Below are 23,036 nucleotides of genomic sequence, written 5' to 3' on the forward strand. Positions count from 1 at the left end.
TGGACCCAGGGTATGGGGCTCCTAAGTCTCCAGTGATGCTGGTGAGTCCTTTCTTAGCTCGTTTCTTAATCTCTGGATAGCTCCCCTCCCCTCTTTATCACCTAAAGTCTGAGACTTAAATGCCACTGCAACTGTATAAGCGTTTTGCAGAAGGAAACTCTTTCCTGCAAAACATTGCTCAATTATGCTTAACAGGTCTCCCTTGGTTATCAGTGATTGCATTTTCCCTTCTAGGAAAGGATCTTCATTAAACTCTGAATTCTCTAGAACTCTTGACACTCATTCCTTCACGGTTTGTCTGAAATTTATTTTACAAAGTTTGCTTACCAATGTCTTAGATCTTGCTTCTCTAACAAAGATTATATTTTTTATCAAATATAGTGTGTAGGCATTCCCTCACGTGGTATTTAATGAAAAGGTGTGTACAGTACCTCTTACCACCCCACTCTACTTCATGTGTGTAAAGCAGGGAACGTTCTGCCACACTAGCACTCAGAGCTTTCAGAATTTGGAGGAATCACTGGTACCCTGCAGTCATCAAGCCCTGCCTAAAGACCCCAACCACAGGGTCAATATACCTTCCACTGACCACGGAAGAGAAACATACCCAACAATATGCCTGCTTGTGCAATTCCTCCACATCTGCCACAAAGAATAAAGTCAAATCCACCATGCAACAATTTCAGCTTTGTCACGGATGTTATGGGGATATGAACAACTTTGTGAAGGGTAGAGAAGTAAAATCTCTAGATTTCTTAAATTGGACAATACTTAATAAGCTGATATCCACTATATAACGTACTCAAACTTTTTGGCCAAATTTCTTTCTTAACAAACCATGACAATTTACTAAAATCAAAATACTCAGCGGCATAGATTGACACGTTATGCAGAACAGGGAAAGAACTTTGGATATGTTTCCACAAAACTGCCATGGTGAGCATAAACTTCACCAGTCCGTTGCTCAAAGACATGGGGAAAAAAAGCAGACGTGGTTCGGAAAAATAGGGAGTCACCAGTAAGTTCAATGTGTTTAATGTAGGAGGCTCTTCAGCAATAAAGGGAACTTGCCAATCACTACTTTACTAGTTACAATTAGTGCCTCATGTTTTCCAAATGTAGTATTTTGGCAGCACATGTTCCAAAATCATTAGTGCGACATACCTGGCCATTGGTGATGGGTGCAGCAGCCGGTGGTGCAGCAGGGGATGGATGCGAGGTGGGGGACTTCTCAAGCATGGTTAGACGAACCTCCAGCTTAGAGAATGCCAACTGAAGATCTTCCACAACTAGAAAGAATGAAAATGGAGTTTTATCACAGCTTGTTGTTCACCTAAACATTTTGTTCAGTAGAAACAGTGTCAATCCTAATGTATTTTAACATGTTTTTTGCTTTCAAGTGAAATGTGATTGCTGTTTACTGTGTTTATTACGCATGTTTCATGGAGCAATGATCCGAAATAAACTTTGCTACTACTGTAGTGAAAAAGTCTAGTACTTATTAAAAGGCCCAACATAACCAATTGTATGCAACATAGGGGTACAACCAAAATGGAACAAGTACAGGCCCAGGTCTAGGGCTGTTCAAACTAATGCAGAGCAATCAATTAAAGACAGAGCTCCATTCTCAGTCAACCATGCATGGTTTTAGATGTAGGATCAGAGGCATAAAATACAAAGTTCACAAATCCAGGTTTACTTTACAACAGGGCGTGGAACTGGTTTATAATAACCTTATTGGATCGTGATGCATAGCAAGTCAATAGGACATGCCATTAAAATAGAAGCACGTTAAATGAGTAATGGCCTAGTGTTACCAATTCCATCAGAACCCAATAGTTTCCAGTCAACTACAGATATGCATAATCGTGGGCATCATTGAAAGAAGCACAATGCAAATTCTCTTTTATGTGTGCCCATAGCAAGAAGTATATATTGTGTTTCAAAAACTGTCCCATTTTTATGGCAGGATATACAACCTACGCCTTAGACATCTCTTTGAGATGCTTCCATTCTGCTCTCTAGAAACCAAAAGACAAGTCTTACAAAGGTATGTGGAACTTTTCGGCTAGAGGAGCCTACCAACGAAGGGAAACATTTCTGGACAGGTGGGGCGGGCACCCACTCGCTCCATTTTAAACATTAGTGCTAATCTATGCATAGGATAGACAGTTGGATAATGAAACTTCTCCTGAAGGTCTGGCAATAATGAAGGCGTTGGAACCTCTCACACCCTTTATGGTAGCTTTTATTATTTATGACTCTTTAGTTTTGAAGAAATTTGAATTTAAGGCAAGCGTCTGCAATTACGCAGGGACCTCCTACCTATAGCAGTCCACTTCGCTCCAATGGCGATACTATCATCACCTGCAATGTTACTACCAGGGATTGATTTGAAAACAACGTGAAGCAAAACCGCATATGGATATCTCCCTTTATTTCGCTACTGTGTCATGGCTCAGAGTAGGTACATCATCAGGCTGTTAACAGTTGCTTTAGGACACATGTAGTTTTGTGTAAAATGAAAACTGTCTTAAACTAGGGTTGCATTTTTGCTTCATTCTGCTCTGTTTTAGTATCAGCTTTAGTAGAGGCAGTGCAGTTGCAGTAGCATGAGCATTTAATACTTTGTTATCTTTTCATCACAAAACACATCAATTGCATGTAATTGCTTGGGGTTCTTGATGTCTTGAAGTTTTAGACGAGCTTCCCAGCAAGTAGTAGTTTGGCATTTGTGAGAAGGAAAAGCTTTTGGTGGTCTACATTGTTGGGGAGAAATTTCAGTTTGTGCTAATTCCCTTTAACCTTAGGAGACCCCCAGCTCTTTTGCTGGGCTTTGGACTTAATTTTTAAACTCCTGAGTGAGTAGGACTGTATTTTCTCAGACTAGGATTTTGTGATTCTCACCGTTTAATGGAGAGCAGCCAGTGAAGTGCAAGCCTCCAAGGGTGGAGGGTGAGCCGAGGCAAGTGCTGAGCATAGACAGCAGCTGGGATGATTCAGTGTGGGAGGTCAGAGCCCTGAGGATGCATTAGGACCCTGCACACTAATCAAGCAACTGAGATTAGCTGAGGAGAAAGGGAGGGAAGGAAGAGGTAAAGAGGAAGGACCTGAGGCTCTTACGGAATTTAAGAAGGTCCTGCTCAAGACTCAGAGGGAGGGGGAGGCTGTTCCAAAGATGGGAGCCAGCTGAGGAAAGCGATCGACAACCTGCCCTCCGTTTAGCTAACTGCTTTACACACAAGGAATTGGTGCCAGAGGAGCGCAGGTGTCTAGAGGGGGAATATTTAGTAAGAAAGAGTTGCAGATAGAGTGGTTCCCTGCCCCAGACAGCCTTGTGAATGATACAGGGGGATTTTAATTTAATCCGTGAAGCAAACAAGAGCCAGTGAAGACTTTGTAGGGCACGAGAGATGCTGTCTCTGGGCTTGGGGCCAAGAATAAGTCTTGCTGCCCTATTTTGGATTAGCTGGAGGGGTCGCAGAGTGGAAGAAGGAAGATTCAGGAGTAGGCTATTGCAATAGTCCAGCCTAGAGAGGACCAGGGCCTGAGTAACATTGAGCCTCTAGGGGAAGGTGATAAAAAGGTAGAGTTATTTTGAGAAGGAAGAGCTGAAAGTGGGACTTCTTGGCAATGTCCAGAATGTGAGGGAGGAAGGAGAGAGGAGTCGAAGATGACTGAGGTTTCTAGCTTCAGAAGAGGGAACCGGGGGAGAGCCCATCCAAGAAGGCCAGAGTGAAGGGAAGAAGTCGGGTGCAGGGATCCCAATAGGAAGGATCTCTGTTTTGCTGGCATTGAGGCAGAGATCATTGGAAGTCCACCAGTCACGGATGGCAGAGAGGCAGTCGGGGATGATGGAAGGTGCAAGGGGTCAGCAGGAAGTTTGAAGAAGAGTTGTGCGTTGTCAGCATACCACTGGAAGTTAGGGAAGGAGGAGATCGGGTGAGCCAGCAGAGTAAGGTAGATGTTAAAGAGCCAAGGCGAGAGGATAGAGCCCTGGGGGACACCACAGGTGGAGAAGGAAGTAGGCGAGAAGATGCCAAGGATGACATGTTAGCTTAGGAACAAGTTAATTTGCCTGTAACTGTTCCCCATCATGGGTCTGGCATGGATTCACAGGTTTATGAATATTCCCAGTGAGGCTGGGAATACTCAGAAAAAGAAAAAACAGTTTCACCTTCACTTCTCCTTTAAACTAATCACTATCCTCTGGGCCATACTGTCCCCATCCGATTATAGCCCTCTCCCTAAACCCCTCCTCTGGCAGCCATCTTCAGATTTGGTAAGCACGTAAAGTGGCAGTATGACCAAGATGAGACGCAGAGGCGTCGGAGGGAGGTTTTGCATGTGAATCCATGCCAGACCCATGCTGGAGAACAATAGTTACAGGTAAGTATGCTCATGCATAACGAATACATTGCTTCTGTTGGGCCTTGCCACCTCCCGTGTTTGTGTAATGTTGAACTGCAATTAACTCTTGCCTCTGGAACAGACTCGCCTCAAGCGAACAGGTTGCGTAGCAGTGCCTGGGAGACTCTGGACTCCTCCCTGGAGACGCAGTACAACTGCATGAAGGTGTGCGCGGACCTCCACTTAGCACCCCTGTAGATGTCCAGGAGGGGCACGCCAGACAGGAACGCCATTGTTGCAGCGATCGTTCTGGTGGAGTGGGCTCTAGGAGGGTCAGGCAGCGGTCGGTTCGCCAACCGATGAAAACGCATGATGCACCCGGGCAGCCACCTTGAGATGGAAGCCTTGGACAAGGCCTTCCCATGGGTTCACAGGACCAAAGTTTACAAATAGTTGTGAAGTGTTCTGAAAACTCTGTGCGTGTCACATAGAACATTAAGGCACGAGCAACGTCCAACGAGTGCAAGGCCCTTTCAGCCGGTGACAAAGGCTTCGGGGAAAAAACACCAAAAGCTTGAGGTGGGATTCAGATGGAATCTTCAGCATAAAAGAGGGGTGTGTTCGCAGCACCACCCTCGATTAGTGGAAAGTCAGGTATGGCCGTTTGCAGGATAGGGCCAGGATCTCACCTACACTCCTGGCAGAGGTGATGGCCACAAGGATAGCAGTTTTCCATGAGAGGAACGAGAGGGGCCTGATGCAGAGGCTCGAATGGGCCCGCCGCCCTGCCCCCCCCATGAGCCTCGTCAACACCACGTTGAGTTACCCATGCCGGGGCAGGCGCCTTCACCGGCAGGAAAGATTGGGAAAGCCTTTTGAGGAACTCCTTGACGAGACCAAAGTGTTGATCTTCCTGGAGACCTGGTGTAGCGTTAGACAGCCGCCAGATGAACCTTGATAGACGAGTGTGCCAGACCGGCCTTGGCCAACGAGAGCAGGTATGGGAGAATCTGCAGGCCGTGACCCTAAACAGGGTAATCTTCTGCGGCACCATGTAGAAAAGCGCTTCCACTTGTGAGCATAACACTTCAAAGTAGACAACGCCCTGGCCTTGGCGAGGATCTTTCTGCAGTCCGCAGACAACTCCTATCCACCAAACTAAGGCTGCAGGAGCCAAGCCTTAAGGTTCAGCGACCCTGGGGTAGTGATTCAGGATAGCGCCTCCTTCTCTGGTGACCAGATCCAGAACTACCAGCAGCTTGACCGGGGGCTATGCTGACAGACTGATGTCCGGATACCAAATCTGCTGCGGCCAAACTGGGGCGATGAGCATCATCCTGCATCGGCAAGGAGTGTGTTCATGGCTCATAGCAGGAGAGGCAACGGGGCAAACGCATACAGAAACAGACCTCCCCACGGGAAGGAAAACCGGTCCCCCATGCTCCTTGGTTGGTGGAATCTGCTGGAAAACTTTGCCGCCATTGCAAACAGGTCCATCTGGGGCCTGCCCCACTTGACGAACATGCAGTCCACCTGGTCCTGCCGAAGTTCCCACTTGTGGCATGAGCGCAACTCCCTGCTGAGGGAGTCCGCAATGGTGTTCTTGACTCCCGCTAAGAGGAACGAGAAATCTCTTGACAGACAGTCAATTGGGCTTTCTCCTCCTCCATCCGTGGCTTCTCCAGCAGCTTAGCCAGGTTGGACGATTTCCATTTTGAAGAGGAGAAGCTTGATTGCCGCCTGGCATTGCAGGCGGATGGGTATGTCGAGCACGCCCTGGCCACTGTGGGACATGGGTCGTGGTGACCCCGGGAGACCCGGACTTGCGGTTCTTAAACTTGTCTTGGGACCCCACGGATGTGGCGGACTTAGAAGGGCCGCTCCTTGGACCGGTCGGTCCTGGGTGAGGTAGGACGCTGCTTGGAGCATCGGGCAGAGGCCCGGACGTTCAGCCACACCGCCAGTCTACTGTGCCTGTCCTTTGTTGTCTTCTTGGAGAAACCAAGGCATATCTTGCAATCTCCTTCCTTGTGGTCTGGATGCAGAGAGGCATTGCAGGTGCTCGTCTTCAATAAACACATTCCTTCCTTATCCTCCGTCATGGTCGGAGGGCGCGAAGTAGGCCTGATGGCCTTCTGGAAACTGACGATTCTTGCCCTTGAGGTGCTGTCAGCAGATGGAGAAAAGAGCACACTGGCTCTTTTGGAACAGAAAAAGAACTCCTTTCTGCAGAAAATGTACAAATAGCACGAAGAGCTAACTTGGCAGTATGACCCAGAGGACGGTTATTGGTTTAGAGGAGAAATGCAGTTTTTAAGTGAAAGTGAAACCGTTTTTCTTTTTACCAAGGATTCCCAGTCTGACGACTGAATATTCATGAGCATGTGAATCCATGCCAGACCCCATGCTGGAGAACTTGCAGTACAATCCGCAGACAAAGAGAAGGCTCAGAGAGCGGTAAATGCAGCACTAGTATGATCTGAAAATGATGTCTATTGATTCAGGGTCCTCTCGGTCTACTAGTCCCAAGAGACCTCGCTTACCAAAAGATGCTGCAAGTATGTATGATCCTAAATTTGATGTGTTGGATTGGTTGAGTACATTTGAATTCAATTATGGTTTTCAGAATATTTGTGGGAATCATTTGGTTGCATGGATCATGTCCGGGCTCCCCCAGAATGGTTGTGATTATATTATGGAATGGAGTGCTACGGACAGAAGATATTATGAACTAGTCAAACAGGCACTTTGGGAAGACAAAAAAAAATAAAAATAAAGATTGTATCCCATGCACTACCTGGGTTTGTGAATGCCTGTAAAACTTATATAGTTGGGTTAATGGATACAAAGGGGGTCATTCCGAGTTTGGAGGCAGCCATGGTGCTACTAGCACCATGGCTGCCTCCAAACTCGGGTCCAGTCATTGAATGGGGATTTACCGGGACATTCCGATCTGCGCGGACCTAGTAAATCTTAATTTCGAAAACCATTCCCCATTCCCATTTGAGCCCCCACAGGGCTCAATGGGAATGGGGAAGGGGCTATTAACGGGCCCGCAAATAGCGGGCCCGTTATTAACTCCATGGTCCCTTAACAAGTCCCGCTAAGGACGGCTGGTCAGACCAGCCGCTCCTGGTGGGACCCTGCTAAGGGACCTCGCAATGTGGCGGTACGGGGTTAACGGCACCGGCATCCTTACCGGCGCCCTTAACCCCCTACCGCCATACTCGGAATGACCCCCACAGTCTTTGAAGGAATGAGGAATTTGTTTTTACTAGAGAATGTTTGCGGCCTGCTCTCCTGAGCTGAGACAGCACCTAGCTGACTCTAAGGAACTTGATCCCAAGAGACTACTTCAAGCTGCCAAAAGAGCCACTCATAAGAGCCACTCATAAGGATACTGGGGCAACTCATAAAAAAATGAGGGGGGAAGCGCAAGAAAGACAGTGAAGACCATTCTAATCCTGCACCATCTAAAGAGGGCCACACAAACCAGAAGGGTACATTTCATGGGAAACACTTCTGTATAGTCGCAATATAAATAAAATATAATAAAGTTTATAGGGCTAGTGAAACCTCTAGGGCCAAACCAGAGGGAGGTTGGCAGAGACACCCATTCCAGAAAAGCTTTGGTAAATGTGTGGCTAGTGGGTCTAGTTACCATGTGAAAAGGAATCCCGGATGTAAGGGTAACCTTTCAGGGGTACACACTGTTTCTTTAGACTTCATTCCAGAGGAGGAAGCTCCAATGACAGGTGCTCACTTTCACTTACTAGCTGATGACCCCATTGGAGTTCAAGCTTGTGTTTTTTGGTGTCCTTGGGTCCTTGGGAACAACAGACTATAGATGCGTATAATGCAATATCTGACAACACAAAAGAATATTATAAGGACAGTGTACTTTTAGACGGCCAGGGGACTCTTACCATCAGACACTGGGCCAGCATTACAGTGGTTGAGGAGTTTCTGCAAACCTGAGGATTAACTTAAGGCACCCAATGGCCCCAATAAATTTGCTGGAGGCCCTATCTAAATGGTTCCTATTTTGCCAGCCCTCATCCAATGCAATAACATGACTGTACAAATTCCTGTTAGTGTGCAATCGGACGTAACCGGGAGGGTTCTGTTGGGGAATGACTTGAAAACTCTTGGAGTAGTCTCCAGTACCCCCAGCAAAAAGAAACGGGAGCCGACAAGATTGGCCAGAGAGGCAACCTTAAAGAGACTTTCAGTTTGAGGTCAGGGAGAAATCCACTACCTCAAAATCAGCAGACAGGAAAAATTCCACTTCTAGAAAGAAAAAAAGAAAAAGACCAAGGAGCCGCTAAAGAAAAAGGGTCTCAAACCAAAACATGCTCTGAAGACTAGGACTTTCCCCGAGAGGTCAGTCCCAGGGCACACCAGTGACCCCATTCCCAGTTGAAACTGAGCTGGTGGACGAACCAACTCCTGAAAATTCAGCTACTGGTGAAACAGAACAAACTGGAGGCGATCCTTCCCTGATTGGAAGATCTGGATCCTAGAGACCATCCTGAGCTGCAGGTGTTGCCTGCAGAAGGTGGACCCTCTAGGGCAGATTTCAGAGAGTGTTCCTCTCTAGAAGGTCTGAGACAGCAGACCGCTTCCCAGCTGGATGGGCAAGAGCAGGGCAAACAGACTACTCGGAGGCTGGACTCCTCTACAGTGAGCCAACAGAATCTACCCCAGGGGATTTCAGGCGACTGGTAGTACACCGTAGGAGGGGAGATCTAAGCTACTACAACCAGTACATGAGATACTGGTCACCTGAGTCCTAAGAAGACCAAAGAGGCTCTCTCTGTACTTTTACTGGCCCAAGATGGGTGCAGCTGTTGACAAACATTGTAGAAGCTGCCACACCTGCCAGACCTCTGGCAAAAGTGGATCCAAGAATGTGGCACCTTTAGTGCCCCTCACAGTGGTCGGAATTCCTTGAGAGGTTAGGGCTTGACATTGTCCCCTAGACTGTTCTACTTCCTCAGGCAATCGATTTATATTGGTTGTGGTAGACCATGCTACCAGGTACCCTGAGGCAATACCTATAAGGACTGTTACTGCCCAAGAAGTGGCTAAGGCTCTCCTTGGTATTTTTACCAAGGGTTGTTTTTCCTAAGGAATTCATCTGACAGGGGATCTAATTGTATGTCACACTACATGCAGACCATGTAGAATAACTGTGGAGTAACTTTCAAGTTCACAACTGCCTACCACCCTCAAACAAACTGGTTGGTAGAGAGGTTTAACAGAACAATGAAGAGCATGATGGGAGCCTTAAGAGAACCCCCGAGAGGAAAGTGGGACCTTCTACTGCTATGCATTTTATTTGCTTACAGAAAGGTGCTGCAGGCTAGAGTGGGTTTCACCCCTTTGAGCTTCTCCATGGTCATCCAGTCAATGGTCATCCAGTGAGAGGCCCATTGGCCCTAATTAAAGAGGAGTTTGGAGAGTCCCCCATCCCTGAAGCCAGTCTATGTCACTATGTTCTAGGCCTCAGGAGGAAGAGGGTAGTTTTGATGACAGAAGCAACAGAAAACCTGAAAGCTGGTCAGGCTCTGGTCAAACATTGGCATGAACGGTAGATACACATTTTGGAGTTAATTCAAGACCATTTAGTATTTGTTATGGTTCCTACAAGGTAGAGGGCCTTGCAGGATACATGGATAGGACCCTTCAAGGCTGTAGGCAAACTTGGAGAGGTACATCATTTAGTGGACTTGGGCAACCCCAAGGAGGCCCTTGGGATCTTTCCCACCAACTGTCTGAAGGCCTAGGTCTCTAGACCATAACTGGGAGATTTGCTGCTAGCCTATGATCAAGAGAAGGAGAGTGAGCCTCTCCCTGATCTCCTCAGGGGACACCCTTCAGATGAGACAATTGAAGGAGTCTGTTTGCCTCCCTGTTTTATCGGACACCAGGCTTGACCCATTGGGGCCAGCATGATATACTCACTGTCAAAAGCAGGGGCTACAGAAGGTCTGATCAAGTCAGAACTCATATCAAGGAGAATGTTAACAAGATGCTGGACCTCTGGGTTATAGAGCCATCTACAAGTCTATGGGCTAGTCCAGTTGTACTGGTGCCAAAAGCAGAAACCAAGGAATCGAGGTTGTGTGTGGACTATAGAGCACTAAATGCAGTCACAAAGGCTGATGCCCATCCTTTACCAGAGACAGATGAGCTGGTGGACAAACTTGGAGCTGCCAAGTTCAACACATTTGACTTGACCTCAGCTATTGGCATATAGCACCAACAGGAGAATGTTCATTTCTGTGCCAATTCCCTTTAACCTTAGAGATCTCCAGCTCTTTTGCTGGACTCGGGGCTTTTTAATTTTTACTCCTGAGTTGTGTTTTCCTGAATGATTTGCTGTGTTCCTTACTGTTTTATGGAGTCTGGTAAACTCCATAGGCATATGCATTTGCAATGTGACACTCAGCACCTTGTGCAGTGCCATTGAGAAGTCCCTTGGACTTTTCTTAATGTTTAACTACATTTTCTTGGGCGAACTACTGTTCCCAAGAATAGTAAGATGACCCCGGTCTTAACTTGACTTTATGGGTCTAGCACACCACCCTAATGTGGAGTGCGGTGGCAGGGGGTTACATATTAAGTCCTTTAACCCATACCTCATGTAACATTTTGTTACAATCACTTGAATTGCTGGTGGCAGTGGTTTCTTTTTTACTACCTAGTTACATGTATCTGCAGGCGGTTACCTCAGCTGCAATGCTGCACACAAGAGTGACCATTTTCTCAAAATGGCCCCAGTGTTCTTTTTTTGTCATTTCTTGTTAGTTTCTTCTGGGCTTTTACTCTGTTGGCATCAGGTTTGATTCCTTTGTGTGTTTTGCCTTTGGCAGGCACCAACCCTGAAGTCCGCCCAGGCTCCAGTGTGGAAAGGGAGGGTCCCGAAACTTCCCTGTCCTTGGTCTCTAGGTGTCGCCGAGTGAAACCAGTTTTAATTGGCCGGCTGGCTGTCCTGGAGGACAGCCACCCTGCTGGGCGATTGACAGCCTAGGGCTGTGGATGAATGGGACCTTGCATAAATAAAAAGCAAGGTTTTTGGGACTAGGAGAGTAGACCACTGGAGGACAACATCCGAAGCAGAAGGGAAAACATGCCAGCAGTGCCTGGTGAAGCCCTGCAGCTGTTGCTAAGTACCTCCCTCGAGTGCTGCCGCAGGAGCCCACTAGACGTCCTCCCTTTCGTCACCACAACCTAGGGTCTGCTGCAGTGCATCCAGAAGGCATCCAGCTGGAACAATTTCATTTCAAAAAGGTACTGTGGGGCTTGGGGTACATCACCCACTTCTCATGTAAGTTTGTTACACTAACTTGAATGGCTGGTGGCAGTGGTAACATTTTACTACCTACTGTGAAGGGTACTAGCAGGCGTATTCCTCAGCTGCAGTACAGCACCCATGGATGAATACTTTCCCAAAATGGCTGGTCTTTTTTCGCCATTTCTCGTTTGTTCGTTCCTTCAAGGTTTTAATCTATCATTTAGACTAGGTTTGTGTCTGGGAAGGCACTAAGTAAGGGAGGAGCCATGCCTATCTGAAACCAGTTCCATATGGGCGGGTGGTTGTCCTGAAGGACGCTCCCCCCCCCCCCATCCCCACTTGAGTGATTGACAGCTGCAGGACTGTGAATGAAAGGGATTTTGCATATAAGGCGAGGATTTGGGGACTACGGGTAGAGCCGACTACTGGTACAGGGAATCCCAAGAAGAGGACGAGAAGTAACGCCAGCAGCACCTTCCAGGATTGCGAAAGGACCAGTGAAGCCTTGCAGCTGAGCTGACCCAGTTTTCACATCGACAGCAAATATCCACCAAGGACGACTTCCTCCCTTGGGCTGGTGGGACCAACGAGCCTTGAGACCTGCTTCATTTTGCCTCATCCTCTGACATGCTGTGACCTTGCTGGGCTGCAGAAAACCAATATCCGGGGCACCTGGACCATCATGGAGTGCATCGACTTCTTAATAATGAATCCGGCTGAGACCTCGCAAGCAGGAATTATGCGTCCAGACTCCCCTTACCATAGTTCAGGACAGAGGGACCAAGGAAAATCCAACCGAGATTATTCTTTCTTCTTTGGCGATGAGAAAAAAAGTCACCAAAACCACAAAGTCGCTGAAACAAGTGGAATCCATTGCTGTCGAGTCCCTCTCCAGAGGGCTGCCGCAGAAGCCTGCCAGAAGCTCCCCCTTTCGTCACCACGACCAAGGAGCAGGAACAAAGGTCTGCATCACTGCATCCGGAAGGAGGTCTGCTCGAACATCTTCATTCATAAGGTACGGTAGGGTTTAGGGTTGAATTACCTTTTGCATTTACAATCCTTTGCAGTTGACCTCAACTCACTTGTGCAGGCCTAACAGCTTGGGCCCCATCAGGTAGATCCTTCATGAACTGACTGATTAACTTTTTCTAAGATGATCTGCAACTGGAACTGACCCATTGACTTTGGCTGACCTGGTTTCCTAAAGGCTATCCTTTTGAACCCTACTGGCTTGGTAGTGCATGCTCCCCCCAAAGGTTTTAATTGTGTGACACTTTTTTTCCAGCAATAAGACTACCTACATCCCTCTAGGAGAAACTCCTACTGTAACAGTTCCTAAAGTGTGTTCTATCCAACTCTGACACTACCTCCCAAACTCAATTTTGAAAAGGTGATACATAAGTGCTGATACTGACCTTAACTGACGTCACTCTCTGCTGGATATGTAAAGGATAGAAAAAGTTACCCACCTGCATTTTCTTATATAAATGGTTTCCATTTCACATTGAATGTTGTTCGTTGCTGCATTTTAGATTTCCTTGTGAATATACAAATATATTTTAATATACCTTTAAATGAATAAGTGTTCACTTCGGCATCTGTGTAAACCGATTTCATTGTACTGCTCTACAGCTCACATCACTCCCTCCCAAGATGAGCCTGGCTGCTCAGCCACTCTACCAACTTGTGTAGTACAGGCCTATATTAAGAGTTAAGTCCCTAACACCAAGAGAAGTCTTATGAAGTCCCACACTAGTAGGACTTTAGAAAATCAGCGAATGGCGACAAAACTCATTCATTCCACCCAGACACACTAGCACTAGTATGTGGATTGGGACCAGACAGTTCCAGCCCACATTCTGGCAGCAAACACACGTAGCCCTCCAGTAGCCCACCAAAAGCCTCTGCTTTCCCAGGCACTTGAAGTCTGTAGGTAAGCTGTTTCGGACGTTGGTCACCGCAGCACGGCAATGCAAAAGGGACTCACTTGTCGCAGTAGACTTTCCCTCCTATCTCGATCCCCTTGAGGCGAGGCCTGTGGGATTTCAAAGAGGTAAGTCTTTTGGGACAAGCTGACCCCCCCCCCCAGTACCAAGCCTCACCGCGGAACAGTGGCCCAAACTCAGAGCTGGTCTGCCACAGGACGGTCCCGGGATACTTCCAACAGCTCTTCTTCACAGGGTACTGAGCAGACGTCCGGAATGGATATTCCCTCCACTCCAAGGGTTGCCGCTCCTTCGCAGGACTCCTGAAGATCAATAGCAAGACAGGGCTCCTCCAGGACAACAGCAGAAGTTGTTCGCAAGGCCTCCTTCAGACGGGTCTCACTGCTGGACACGAGTCTTGGCTCCTTCAGGTTACTCCAGGATCTCTGAAGAGCGGGAGTAGGGATCCTCTTATCCTAAAAGCCAGGTTAGAGCTGAAACTCCCAACAGCAGAACTAGCCCCACACAAACCCCAGCAGTGGTTTAATCAGGACCACTCATGCAAACAAAGACACAAACCAGTTTGTGGATTTGGACCAGGCCGTCCCAGCCACCATCCTGCCAGCAAACACACATAGCCATCCAGTAGACCACCAAAAGCATCCGTCTTCCCGGGCACTGGAAACCCATATAAGGATTTTTCTGGCCTCGCAGGCCAGGAAGAAGGCTAAAAGAAAAGATGGCCAAAGGACGAGCGAAAAACCTCATGGCATGGCCATGTTGGACCACTAGCCACAGTGAGTAGCCAAAAGCGGTAAAACGAAAAGTGACAAAAAAAATAGCAAAAAGTTACTGCTGCCACCAACTTGTCCATTTCACACACCTTCAGTAACCAAAAATCCTGAGAGTGTAAGTCTAGGGCAAAACAACATTGTACAATGATAAAGGTTACCACAAGTGATAACAAGTTACTAATAGTAGTAAGAAAGTAACAAGACTAAGGGAAACAATGTTTCCCAGTACTGACAGCCTCAGGGATATGCCAGTTTCCCCACGACAGATGAGCAAAAAGTCAGTGTAGTGAAGCTTAAGGCTTCACTGCACTGGCAAATTAGCAGGTCTGATACAAGAAAAAAAAAGGTTTGGGGGGGTCCATAGAAACGGAAGCAAAGGTGCAGTAAAGAGGAATCTTTCCTAACGGGTACAATCTGTGCCACTGTAAATATATACAGAACTGTTTCTACCTTTATCCATTGAACCTGCTTGCAGGAAGGGAGTTACAGCAAAGTTCAGACCACATGCCCAGCTATTCCTTGCTCTTTAAGGCAAACTATGTACAGTGCCCTTTCATCTATGCGCATACAAGTGAACACATGCAATCCTAAGACTAGAAAAAAATACATCTTCATATAGGTTAGGTAAGATTTGATAAGGTCCAACTGGTGTGGGACTACACAAGACTTCTCTTGGCATTAGGGACCCAACTCTTAATACAGGCCTGTACTACACAAGGTGGTGGAGTGGCTGAGCAGCCAGGCTTATCTTAGAAGGGGTAATGTGAGCTGTAGAGCAGTACAATTAAATCAATATACAAAGATATCCAAGTAAACACTTTATAGATATATTAAAATAATATTTATTTATATATACACACACAGCACACAATCAACTTTGTAAGGCCGCAACTAACAACATTCAATGTAAAATGGAATCAAAGTATACATTAACTAATATTGCAGATGAGTAACTTGAAGCCCAAAGGCAAAACTCACAACAGACTTCAATCTATTCTAAAGGATAGAAGAAAATCCCAGAAGGAACTGAAATGAAAAATGTCCACCCATGGGTGCTGTACTGCAGCTGAGAAATCAGCCTGCAAGTAACCTGGACAGAAAGGTAGTAAAAATAAACCACTGCCCCCAGCCATTTAAGTTAGTCAGTTTAGATAAAAAGTAACATGAGAAGTGGGAAGGAGGAGTTACAACATAAACCGCCCCAGCAATCCACATAAGGTGGTGTGTGCTGGACGCACAAAATGAAAAGGTAAGTAAGGAACAAGTTACTTACTTGTAACTGTTGTTCTCCAGCATGGGTCTGGCATAGATTCACATGCTCATGAATATTCCCGGGCAGGCTGGGAATCCTAGGTAAAGTAAAAAAATAGTTTGTTTCGTTTCTGAACTTTCCCTCTCCTATAAACCAAGCACTGAGCTCTGGGTCATCCTGCCCTCAGCCAATGACTGCCCTCTACCTAAGCCCCTCCCCCAGGCAGCCATCTTTAGATTTGGTAGCACGTAAAGTGGCAGTAAGACCAAGAGAAGAGCTGCAGAGGGTTAGGCAAGAGGGTTTGCATGTGAATCCATGCCAGACCCATGCTGGAGAACAACAGTTACAGGCAAGTAACGTGTTGCTTCTCCAGCATGGGGTCTGGCATGGATTCACATGCTCATGAATAAAGAATACATAGCAGTACACCCATGCACAACCATGGGAGGTGGCAAGGCTCAACGGAAGCAATCTCTTACCTCCTCACCAGGCTCACCTTCAAGGGAACAGGTTGCGCAGCACTGCTTGGCCGACTCTTGACTCCTCCATGGAATCCCTGTCAACGCAGTTGAATTTCGTGAAGGTGTGCATCAACCTCCATGTAGCAGCCCTGCAAATGTTCAGCAGGGGCACACCAGACAAGAACGCCATCGTAGCAGCGATCGCTCTGGTAAAATGGGCTCTCGAACGGCCAGGCAACGGTCGGTTTCCCAACAGGTGACTATGGGTGATGCGGCCGGAGAGCCACCTGGAAATGGAAGCCTTGGAAGCACTTCGAAGTCGACAATGCCCTGGCGAGTACCGCCCTGCAGTCTGCCGGAAGTTCGTAACCACCGAACTCCAATGCTGCAGGAGTCAGGCCTTCAGGTTCAGCGATCCCGGATCATGGTGCAGAATTGCACCTCCTTCCCTGGCAAGAAGATCCGCGACCTCTGGTTCCTTGACAAAAGGAGATGTTGCCATGTTGATAAGGTCCGGGTACCAGATCTGCCTTGGCCACGCTGATGCGACAAGGATCATCCTGAACCGTCCGAGTTGCCTGATGAGAGGGAACGCATACCGAAAGAGGCCTTCCCAAGGGAAGGAGAATGTGTCCCCCATGCACCCGGCTGGAGTATCCTGCTGGCGAACCTCTGCCACTAGGTGTTCATCGCTGTCGCAAACAGATCGATCTGGGGACTGGCGCATTTGCGGAAAAGGTTGTCCACTTGATCCTGCTGAAGCGTACACTCATGGCAAGAGCACAGCTCCCTGCTGAAAGAGTCGGTGACAGTGTACTTTACTCCTGACAAGTGAAACGGAATGAGAAAAATCCCCTGGGCGACAGCCCAGTGCCACAAGTCCTACGCCTCCTTGCAGAGAGCTGGGGATCTAGTGGCCCCCTGCTTCTGCAAGTAAAACATTGTGGTGCTATTGTCCGTGAAGAACCTCACCACCTTGCCCTTGACGGATGACAGAAACGACCTGATGGAACAAAACACTGCTCGTAATTCCAGTGCGTTGAGATGCAACGTTTTCTCTTCCGGCCGTCACAGGCCTCTGGCGTGAAGATTGACCGTGTGGGCTCCCCATCCTTCCAGAGAAGTGTCAGTCGAGACGTCTCCTGGGGGGATGGGAGGGGGCGGGCGCTCTGAAAGTCCGTGGCTCCGGCGATGTTGGAGCGCACGCTCACCACCTTATCGCTCGATGGAACTCCTTGTCGAGCGCAATCCTGTCCTGGAAGCCTGCGCAAACCTGGACCCAAATAGTGTCGAGGAACGCCTGGAGTGGACACATCCGCAATCTGCATAGACGAATCTGGTATATGCACAATGACATGCAGGGCAGCGACTTGATGGTCCTCACCATGGCGATCTTCAGTGCCAACAGCTGTTGCACCTTGCACAAGATAGCCGCTATCCTCTCCTCCGACGTAGCCGCTAGGCAGGCCACCGTGTTGAGCCTGGATCCCAAGAACAGAGCGACCTGCGATGAATCAAGCAGGACATTGCATAATTCACAGAGAACCCAGGTCCGTCAGCAGCCAGACAGTACTTGCAGTGATTGACTGCAATGCCCTTTGACTTCGCCCAGATGAGCCAGTTGTCCAAGTAAGGGTACACCTGAATCCCCTGTAGTCATAGATGGGCTGCCACCGCACCAGGCACTTGAAGACTCTAGGCGCCGACTTCAGTCTGAAGGGAAAAGCCCTGAACTGGTACTTCTTCCCTTGGACGACGAAGCGCAGGAACTTGCGATGCTTGACTTGTATGGGGACATCGAAGTATGCGTCCTCTAGATCCAACAACAGAAAGTCTCCCATATCCAGCTGGCTGAGCACGTGCTGCAGCGTTACCATATAAAACTTCTGGGACTTTATGTACTGGTTGAGTCGTCGTAGGTCGAGAATGGGCCTCCAGCCCCCGGTCTTCTTTCTTACGAGAAAGTATCTTGAGTAGACTCGGGAGCACTGGAGTCACCGCTCTATCGGCCCTTTTCTCAACATGGCACGGACCTCCAGCAGCAGCAGAGGGATGTGTTGATCCTGCCGGGCCACTAGACTGGTGGTATTCGCAGACACTTTCGTTGAAATTCTAAGGTGTGCCTGTGGGCGAGCGTGTCCAGCACCCATCGATCGGTGGAGATCTCCCACACGCCGACTAAGTTCGCCAGCCGGCCTCCAAGTGGGGTGCATGAGTGGGGGCCCATTGTCCTGGCCGGCTCAACCTTGCTTTGAGGTCCTTGACGGCCACCCCCGAAGGCCTTGGAGCGACCCCTGTTGGCTTCCTGGGTCGAGGAGCTGGAGTGTTGGTGGTAAGAGGAAGAGCCCCCACCAAATCCATTCGAAGAACGAAAGTACGGGTGTCATTGCTGTAGAGTGCCTAGGGCACGGGGCGTATCGGTGTCCGTCTTGATGGCCTGTAGGAATTCAGCAATAGCCTTCCCGAACAGGTTGCGTCTGTCGAACGGCATGTCCAGAACCCTCGTCTGAACCTCCTGTCTAAAGTTGGTGGCCTTGAGCCAGCCACGACGGAGAAGGCAAACTGTTTCCCATCTGGCGGAACCCCATATCCGCTATGTCCAGGGCCACTGTGATGGTGTGGTCCGACGCCACCTCGCCTTCCTGGAGGATCTCTAAGGTCTCAACCAGCTTGTCATCTGGGAGGAAGTCCAGGAGGGGAGCCATCTTATACCAAAGCTCCCAGTCGTATCTGGCCACGATTGCTAAGGCGTTGGCAGCCTTGACCATCGTCGCCGCTGAGTAGATGCCTTTTCTACCCATGGAATCCAATTTCTTCCCCTTGTTGTCCGGGGGTGCGGATGAAGAAGACGCCAAACTCTGCGATTTCTTCCTGGCGGCTGCCGAGACCACCGAGTCCGGAGACGGTTGCGATCGCAGGCACTTGGGTCCAGAGTCCGGCACCCTGTACTTCTCAAGTCGGTCTCTCTGCGCCTGAGGTGGGGTTCTTCAGCAGTGCCAGCCCCTCATCCCAAATGTCATCCAGGAGCAAGCCCGAAAGGATTGTCTTCCTCTTCGCCTCCTGGCACCGATACAAGAAGCTTTCCTTATCCTCCGGGGTGAGCTGGAAAAGCTCTGATGCACGGAATGGAAGGATCCCACTTCGCCCGGTGGAGAAGCTCTCGGCGAAGGCAGGGGGAGATCTCCCATCCCGCCGTCGTAGTCTGTGTCCGTTGTAGCTGTGTCTGTTCCAGTCCCCCTGGGGGGGAGGGGGGGTTGGAGGGGGGACAGCGATGGCTGGAATGGAGGTGTGGGATGTCTTCTTCACCGGAGGTTCCCCCGGTGTCAACGGGGTAACCGGCAGTCCTCCTCTGTATCTCCGACACCAGCGTGTGGAGGGTCAAAACAATGTCCAGCGAAAGATCTCCAAGAGGCACTGGGGGGTTTGGGGGGGGGGGGGTCGCTGAGCTTGGCGCCTATGTCATCATCCCCATGGACAGTGTCACTGTCGTCGTTGCCTCGTCATCACCCTGAATGGTGTGGATGGAAAGGATCTCCTCCTCTGACAAAGAACTGTCCGTTCCCTGGAGTACTTCTCCGTCCCCTCCACCCCCCCCCCCCCACTTCCCCTTCTTCGGGTCCTGAGGGGTCGGTCTCGGGCTGAGGTCCGGCATCCTCGTCCCTAGAGTCTTCTCAACCGGCTTTGCCGAAGCCTCCCTCCGGGAGGAAGTCTCACTCTGGCCGTCGTCGGGGTACCCTGACCGGGGTCAACCCCTATTGCCTTTGAGAGGGAAGCCACCACCAACTTGATGGAGGCCGATTTGGTCTGGTGCACCTAGGCCTTCACGTGCAGGCCGGCTCCCTTGTCCTGCTTGGCCTTCTCCTTCAAGGCCGGGTCAGACACCTTGTCCTGCTTGGCCTTCTCCTTGGAGGCCGGGTCGGACACCTTGTCCTGCTTGGCCTTCTCCTTGGAGGCCGGGTCGGACACCTTGTCCTGCTTGGCCTTCTCCTTGGAGGCCGGGTCGGACACCTTGTCCTGCTTGGCCTTCTTCTTGGAGGCCGGGTCGGACACCTTGTCCTGCTTGGCCTTCTCCTTGGAGGCCTTCTCCTTGGAGGCCGGGTCGGACACCTTGTGCCGGGTCGGACACCTTGTCCTGCTTGGCCTTCTCCTTGGAGGCCGGGTCGGACACCTTGTCCCGGGGAAGCGGACATCCTTTTGGACAAAGAGCTGGAGCGGTGGCTGGAGATGGAGGCCGAAGGAGAGGATGAACGTGCCCTGACTGTCGCAGGACCCGCAGCAGTGGCAACCCTGACGAAAGCGTACGTGGTGTTTGGCCTTGTGTTGGGCCCCCACGGGTGGGACACCCTCAAAGGACATAAAAGCCCACTCAGGTTTGCCTGAATCCAGAAGAGGCATGCCCCTGGCCTTGAGGCACATCGCCAACCGGAGGGGTCGATCCCTCATTGTGTGCTTGGTGGCTCCATGAACACATTCTGCAAACCGCAGCAGGAGCAAAGGAGCAAAGCTTGAAGAGGGGAAACGCTGTCCTTCTCATCCCACATGATCCGCACAGTGTAGGCCTGAAGAACCTCTGGAAGCTTCCAAGAAGAACACACGACAAATTCAGCCCTTGAGGGGCGAGAAAGATGCCGAAAAACGGGTCCCCGTTAAGCAGAAGGATAATCGATGGAATACACAGGCTTGATTTGACTGAAAATAGAGTTTTCCTATCAAAAAGTTAAAAAAAACGCACAAAAGCTAAAAGATTGAAGCGCGAGGACTCCCAACACTTGAACGTGCGGTAAAAATCTGAAGATGGCTGCCTGGGGAGGGTCTTAGGTAGGGGGCAGTCATTGGCTGAGGGCAGTATGACCCAGAGCTTAGTGATTGGTTTATAGGAGAAAGACACTTTCTTTTACCAAGGATTCCCAGCCAGACGACAGGGAATATTCATGAGCATGTGAATCCATGCCAGAGAAAATGTACGTTATCCTACTATTCTTGGGAACTGGAGTTTTTACAAAGAGAAGTCCAAGGTGGTACTCCTCAGCGACACTGCACAAAGGGTGCTGTGTGTCACTAAGCAATAACTCCTAAACAGTAGAAAATAAAATTCACAGTCGGGTTTCCATTTGGCGGTGGTGGTCGTGTGTGTGATCTGCCATTGGCAAGTGGGGTCTGCTGCTCTTAGCTGGCTTTTGGGATAAGAAGAGGACCCCTGCACCCACACTACAGAGATCCTGGAAGAAACTGAAGGAGCCAGAACTCCTGTCCACCTGCAAGGAGACCGTGGAACCATCAGGAGAAAGTTTGGCGACAAACTTCTGCTGCTGCCCTGGTAAAGTCCTTTCATGTTGAAGATCTCCAGCAGTCCTGAGAAGGCGCCGAGACCCTTGGCGTGGAGGGAACATCCATTCTCAACATCAGAAAAAAGAGCCTTCAGGAGTGCACCAGGACCACCGTGTAGCTGACAAGCTCAGAGTTTGGGCTATCGCACTGCAGACGTCGCCGTTCCGAGATGAGGCCTGGAACTTGAGGATCCTATAAGAATAACCTCGGCGGGATTTCGTGGTGCTAGCGTCAAGGGGACCCATGATAGGAGGGAAAGTCTGACCGCCATAAGTGAGACCCTTTGCGTTGCCATGTAGCAGTGTCCGTCGTCCGAAATTGCTTACCTGCATCCATTCCTGTCGAGAGAGGCCTTGCATAGCGTTTTGCTGCATTATTCCACTAAGTCCTTGCAACAGCATCAGACACTGACCAGAGATCTGCTCGAACCTGCAACCACTGGGGATCAAGGGCCGAAGCTGACAGCAGGAAAAGCGACCTTGGACCCTGGAATCGGAGTACGGGGCGAGTTATAGCGATACTTACCTGCTCCACAAACTGACTTTAAAAGTTTGATTACTTTTATATAACTTTTCTAACACTTTGGCTTTGCCATTGCTTTTTCACACGAGCCCTCCGAAAGTTGGGAACAAATTGGTCAGATTAAATTGTCCCCCAACCATTGTAACTGTTCACTGGACCCCAGAGACTCTACCTTCATTTTTTCCAGCTTCACAAACTGTGTGGGACTTTGCTGAACATTTGGGCACAAGCCCCCATACATCTAAGGGATGGACTTCTGAAATTGGGGTTTGTACCTGTAGTTCTGATACTAATCCGTACCTTCCTTTTCAGGGGTATGTTATGTATTTTTCCCTACCCTAGAGATTGTGTATATGTATTATAAGCTTAGTGTTGTGTGATAATATTACCTGTTTGTAGTCTTCAATGTGTGTTTTGTCCCTAAGTAAAGAAGTATTTTTATACCCGTTTGTACAAGTGTGTTCCCTCGACTACTTTGCTGTGTGTGCTCATTGTGGACCCCTTACAAGCTCACCACCACCTGAGACTTCACCTAGACCACTCACCTTGCTACCTTGAACTGGTTTGGCTACAGCTCCTGAGAGTTGTTCCCGTCACAATATAGTTAGCCTGCTATACATCTGTCCACCAGGCCAAAGTATACAAAATTAGTCCCAACAGTACCTCTCAAGAATACTGCTATATATTCAGGCAAAGAAGCCTAATTTATCAGTGGAGCCGCTATACGCATGTCATGGCACAATTTATCAGCGGAGCATCTCATGGCACAATGCCAATTATTCACAGCAGGGCTGATTGCACCAGGCCCACATTTCTTCACAGGATTGCTACGTTTTGGGACTGAGCTGCTGTAATGACAAACAGTGTCTGCCCTCTTCCCACCAGCATCACTACAAAATACTGAATCCCATTACTGCGAGGTAGAACACCTTGCATGAAAAACAATCAATATCGCCCCAAAAATAGATGGGGCGTGGGTATGAGTATTTAATAAAGTGGGGATTTGTGGGAGGGTCTCCCTGCATTAAAAAAACAGAAAATGTGTTTTACATGCAAGATTGTTGACCTCACAGTAAAACAATTTGGTATTTCACGTAGCTCCTT

General features: G+C 49.0%; 1 protein-coding gene across 4 annotated transcripts in view; it reads right to left on the reverse strand.

Moving 5' to 3' along the window:
• Positions 1–23,036, reverse strand: part of EEF1D (eukaryotic translation elongation factor 1 delta) — a 152,183-nt gene that overhangs the window by 68,762 nt on the left and 60,385 nt on the right. For all 4 annotated transcript variants that reach the window (XM_069621764.1, XM_069621763.1, XM_069621762.1 and 1 more), the window contains one exon: positions 1,165–1,289. In XM_069621764.1, coding sequence (XP_069477865.1) covers positions 1,165–1,289 — 125 coding nt within the window. The remainder of the gene's footprint in view (positions 1–1,164; positions 1,290–23,036) is intronic.

This window comes from Ambystoma mexicanum, chromosome 5q, assembly GCF_040938575.1.
Source record: "Ambystoma mexicanum isolate Mex_15411 chromosome 5q, UKY_AmexF1_1, whole genome shotgun sequence".
In the NCBI taxonomy this organism is placed as follows: Eukaryota; Metazoa; Chordata; class Amphibia; order Caudata; family Ambystomatidae; genus Ambystoma; species Ambystoma mexicanum.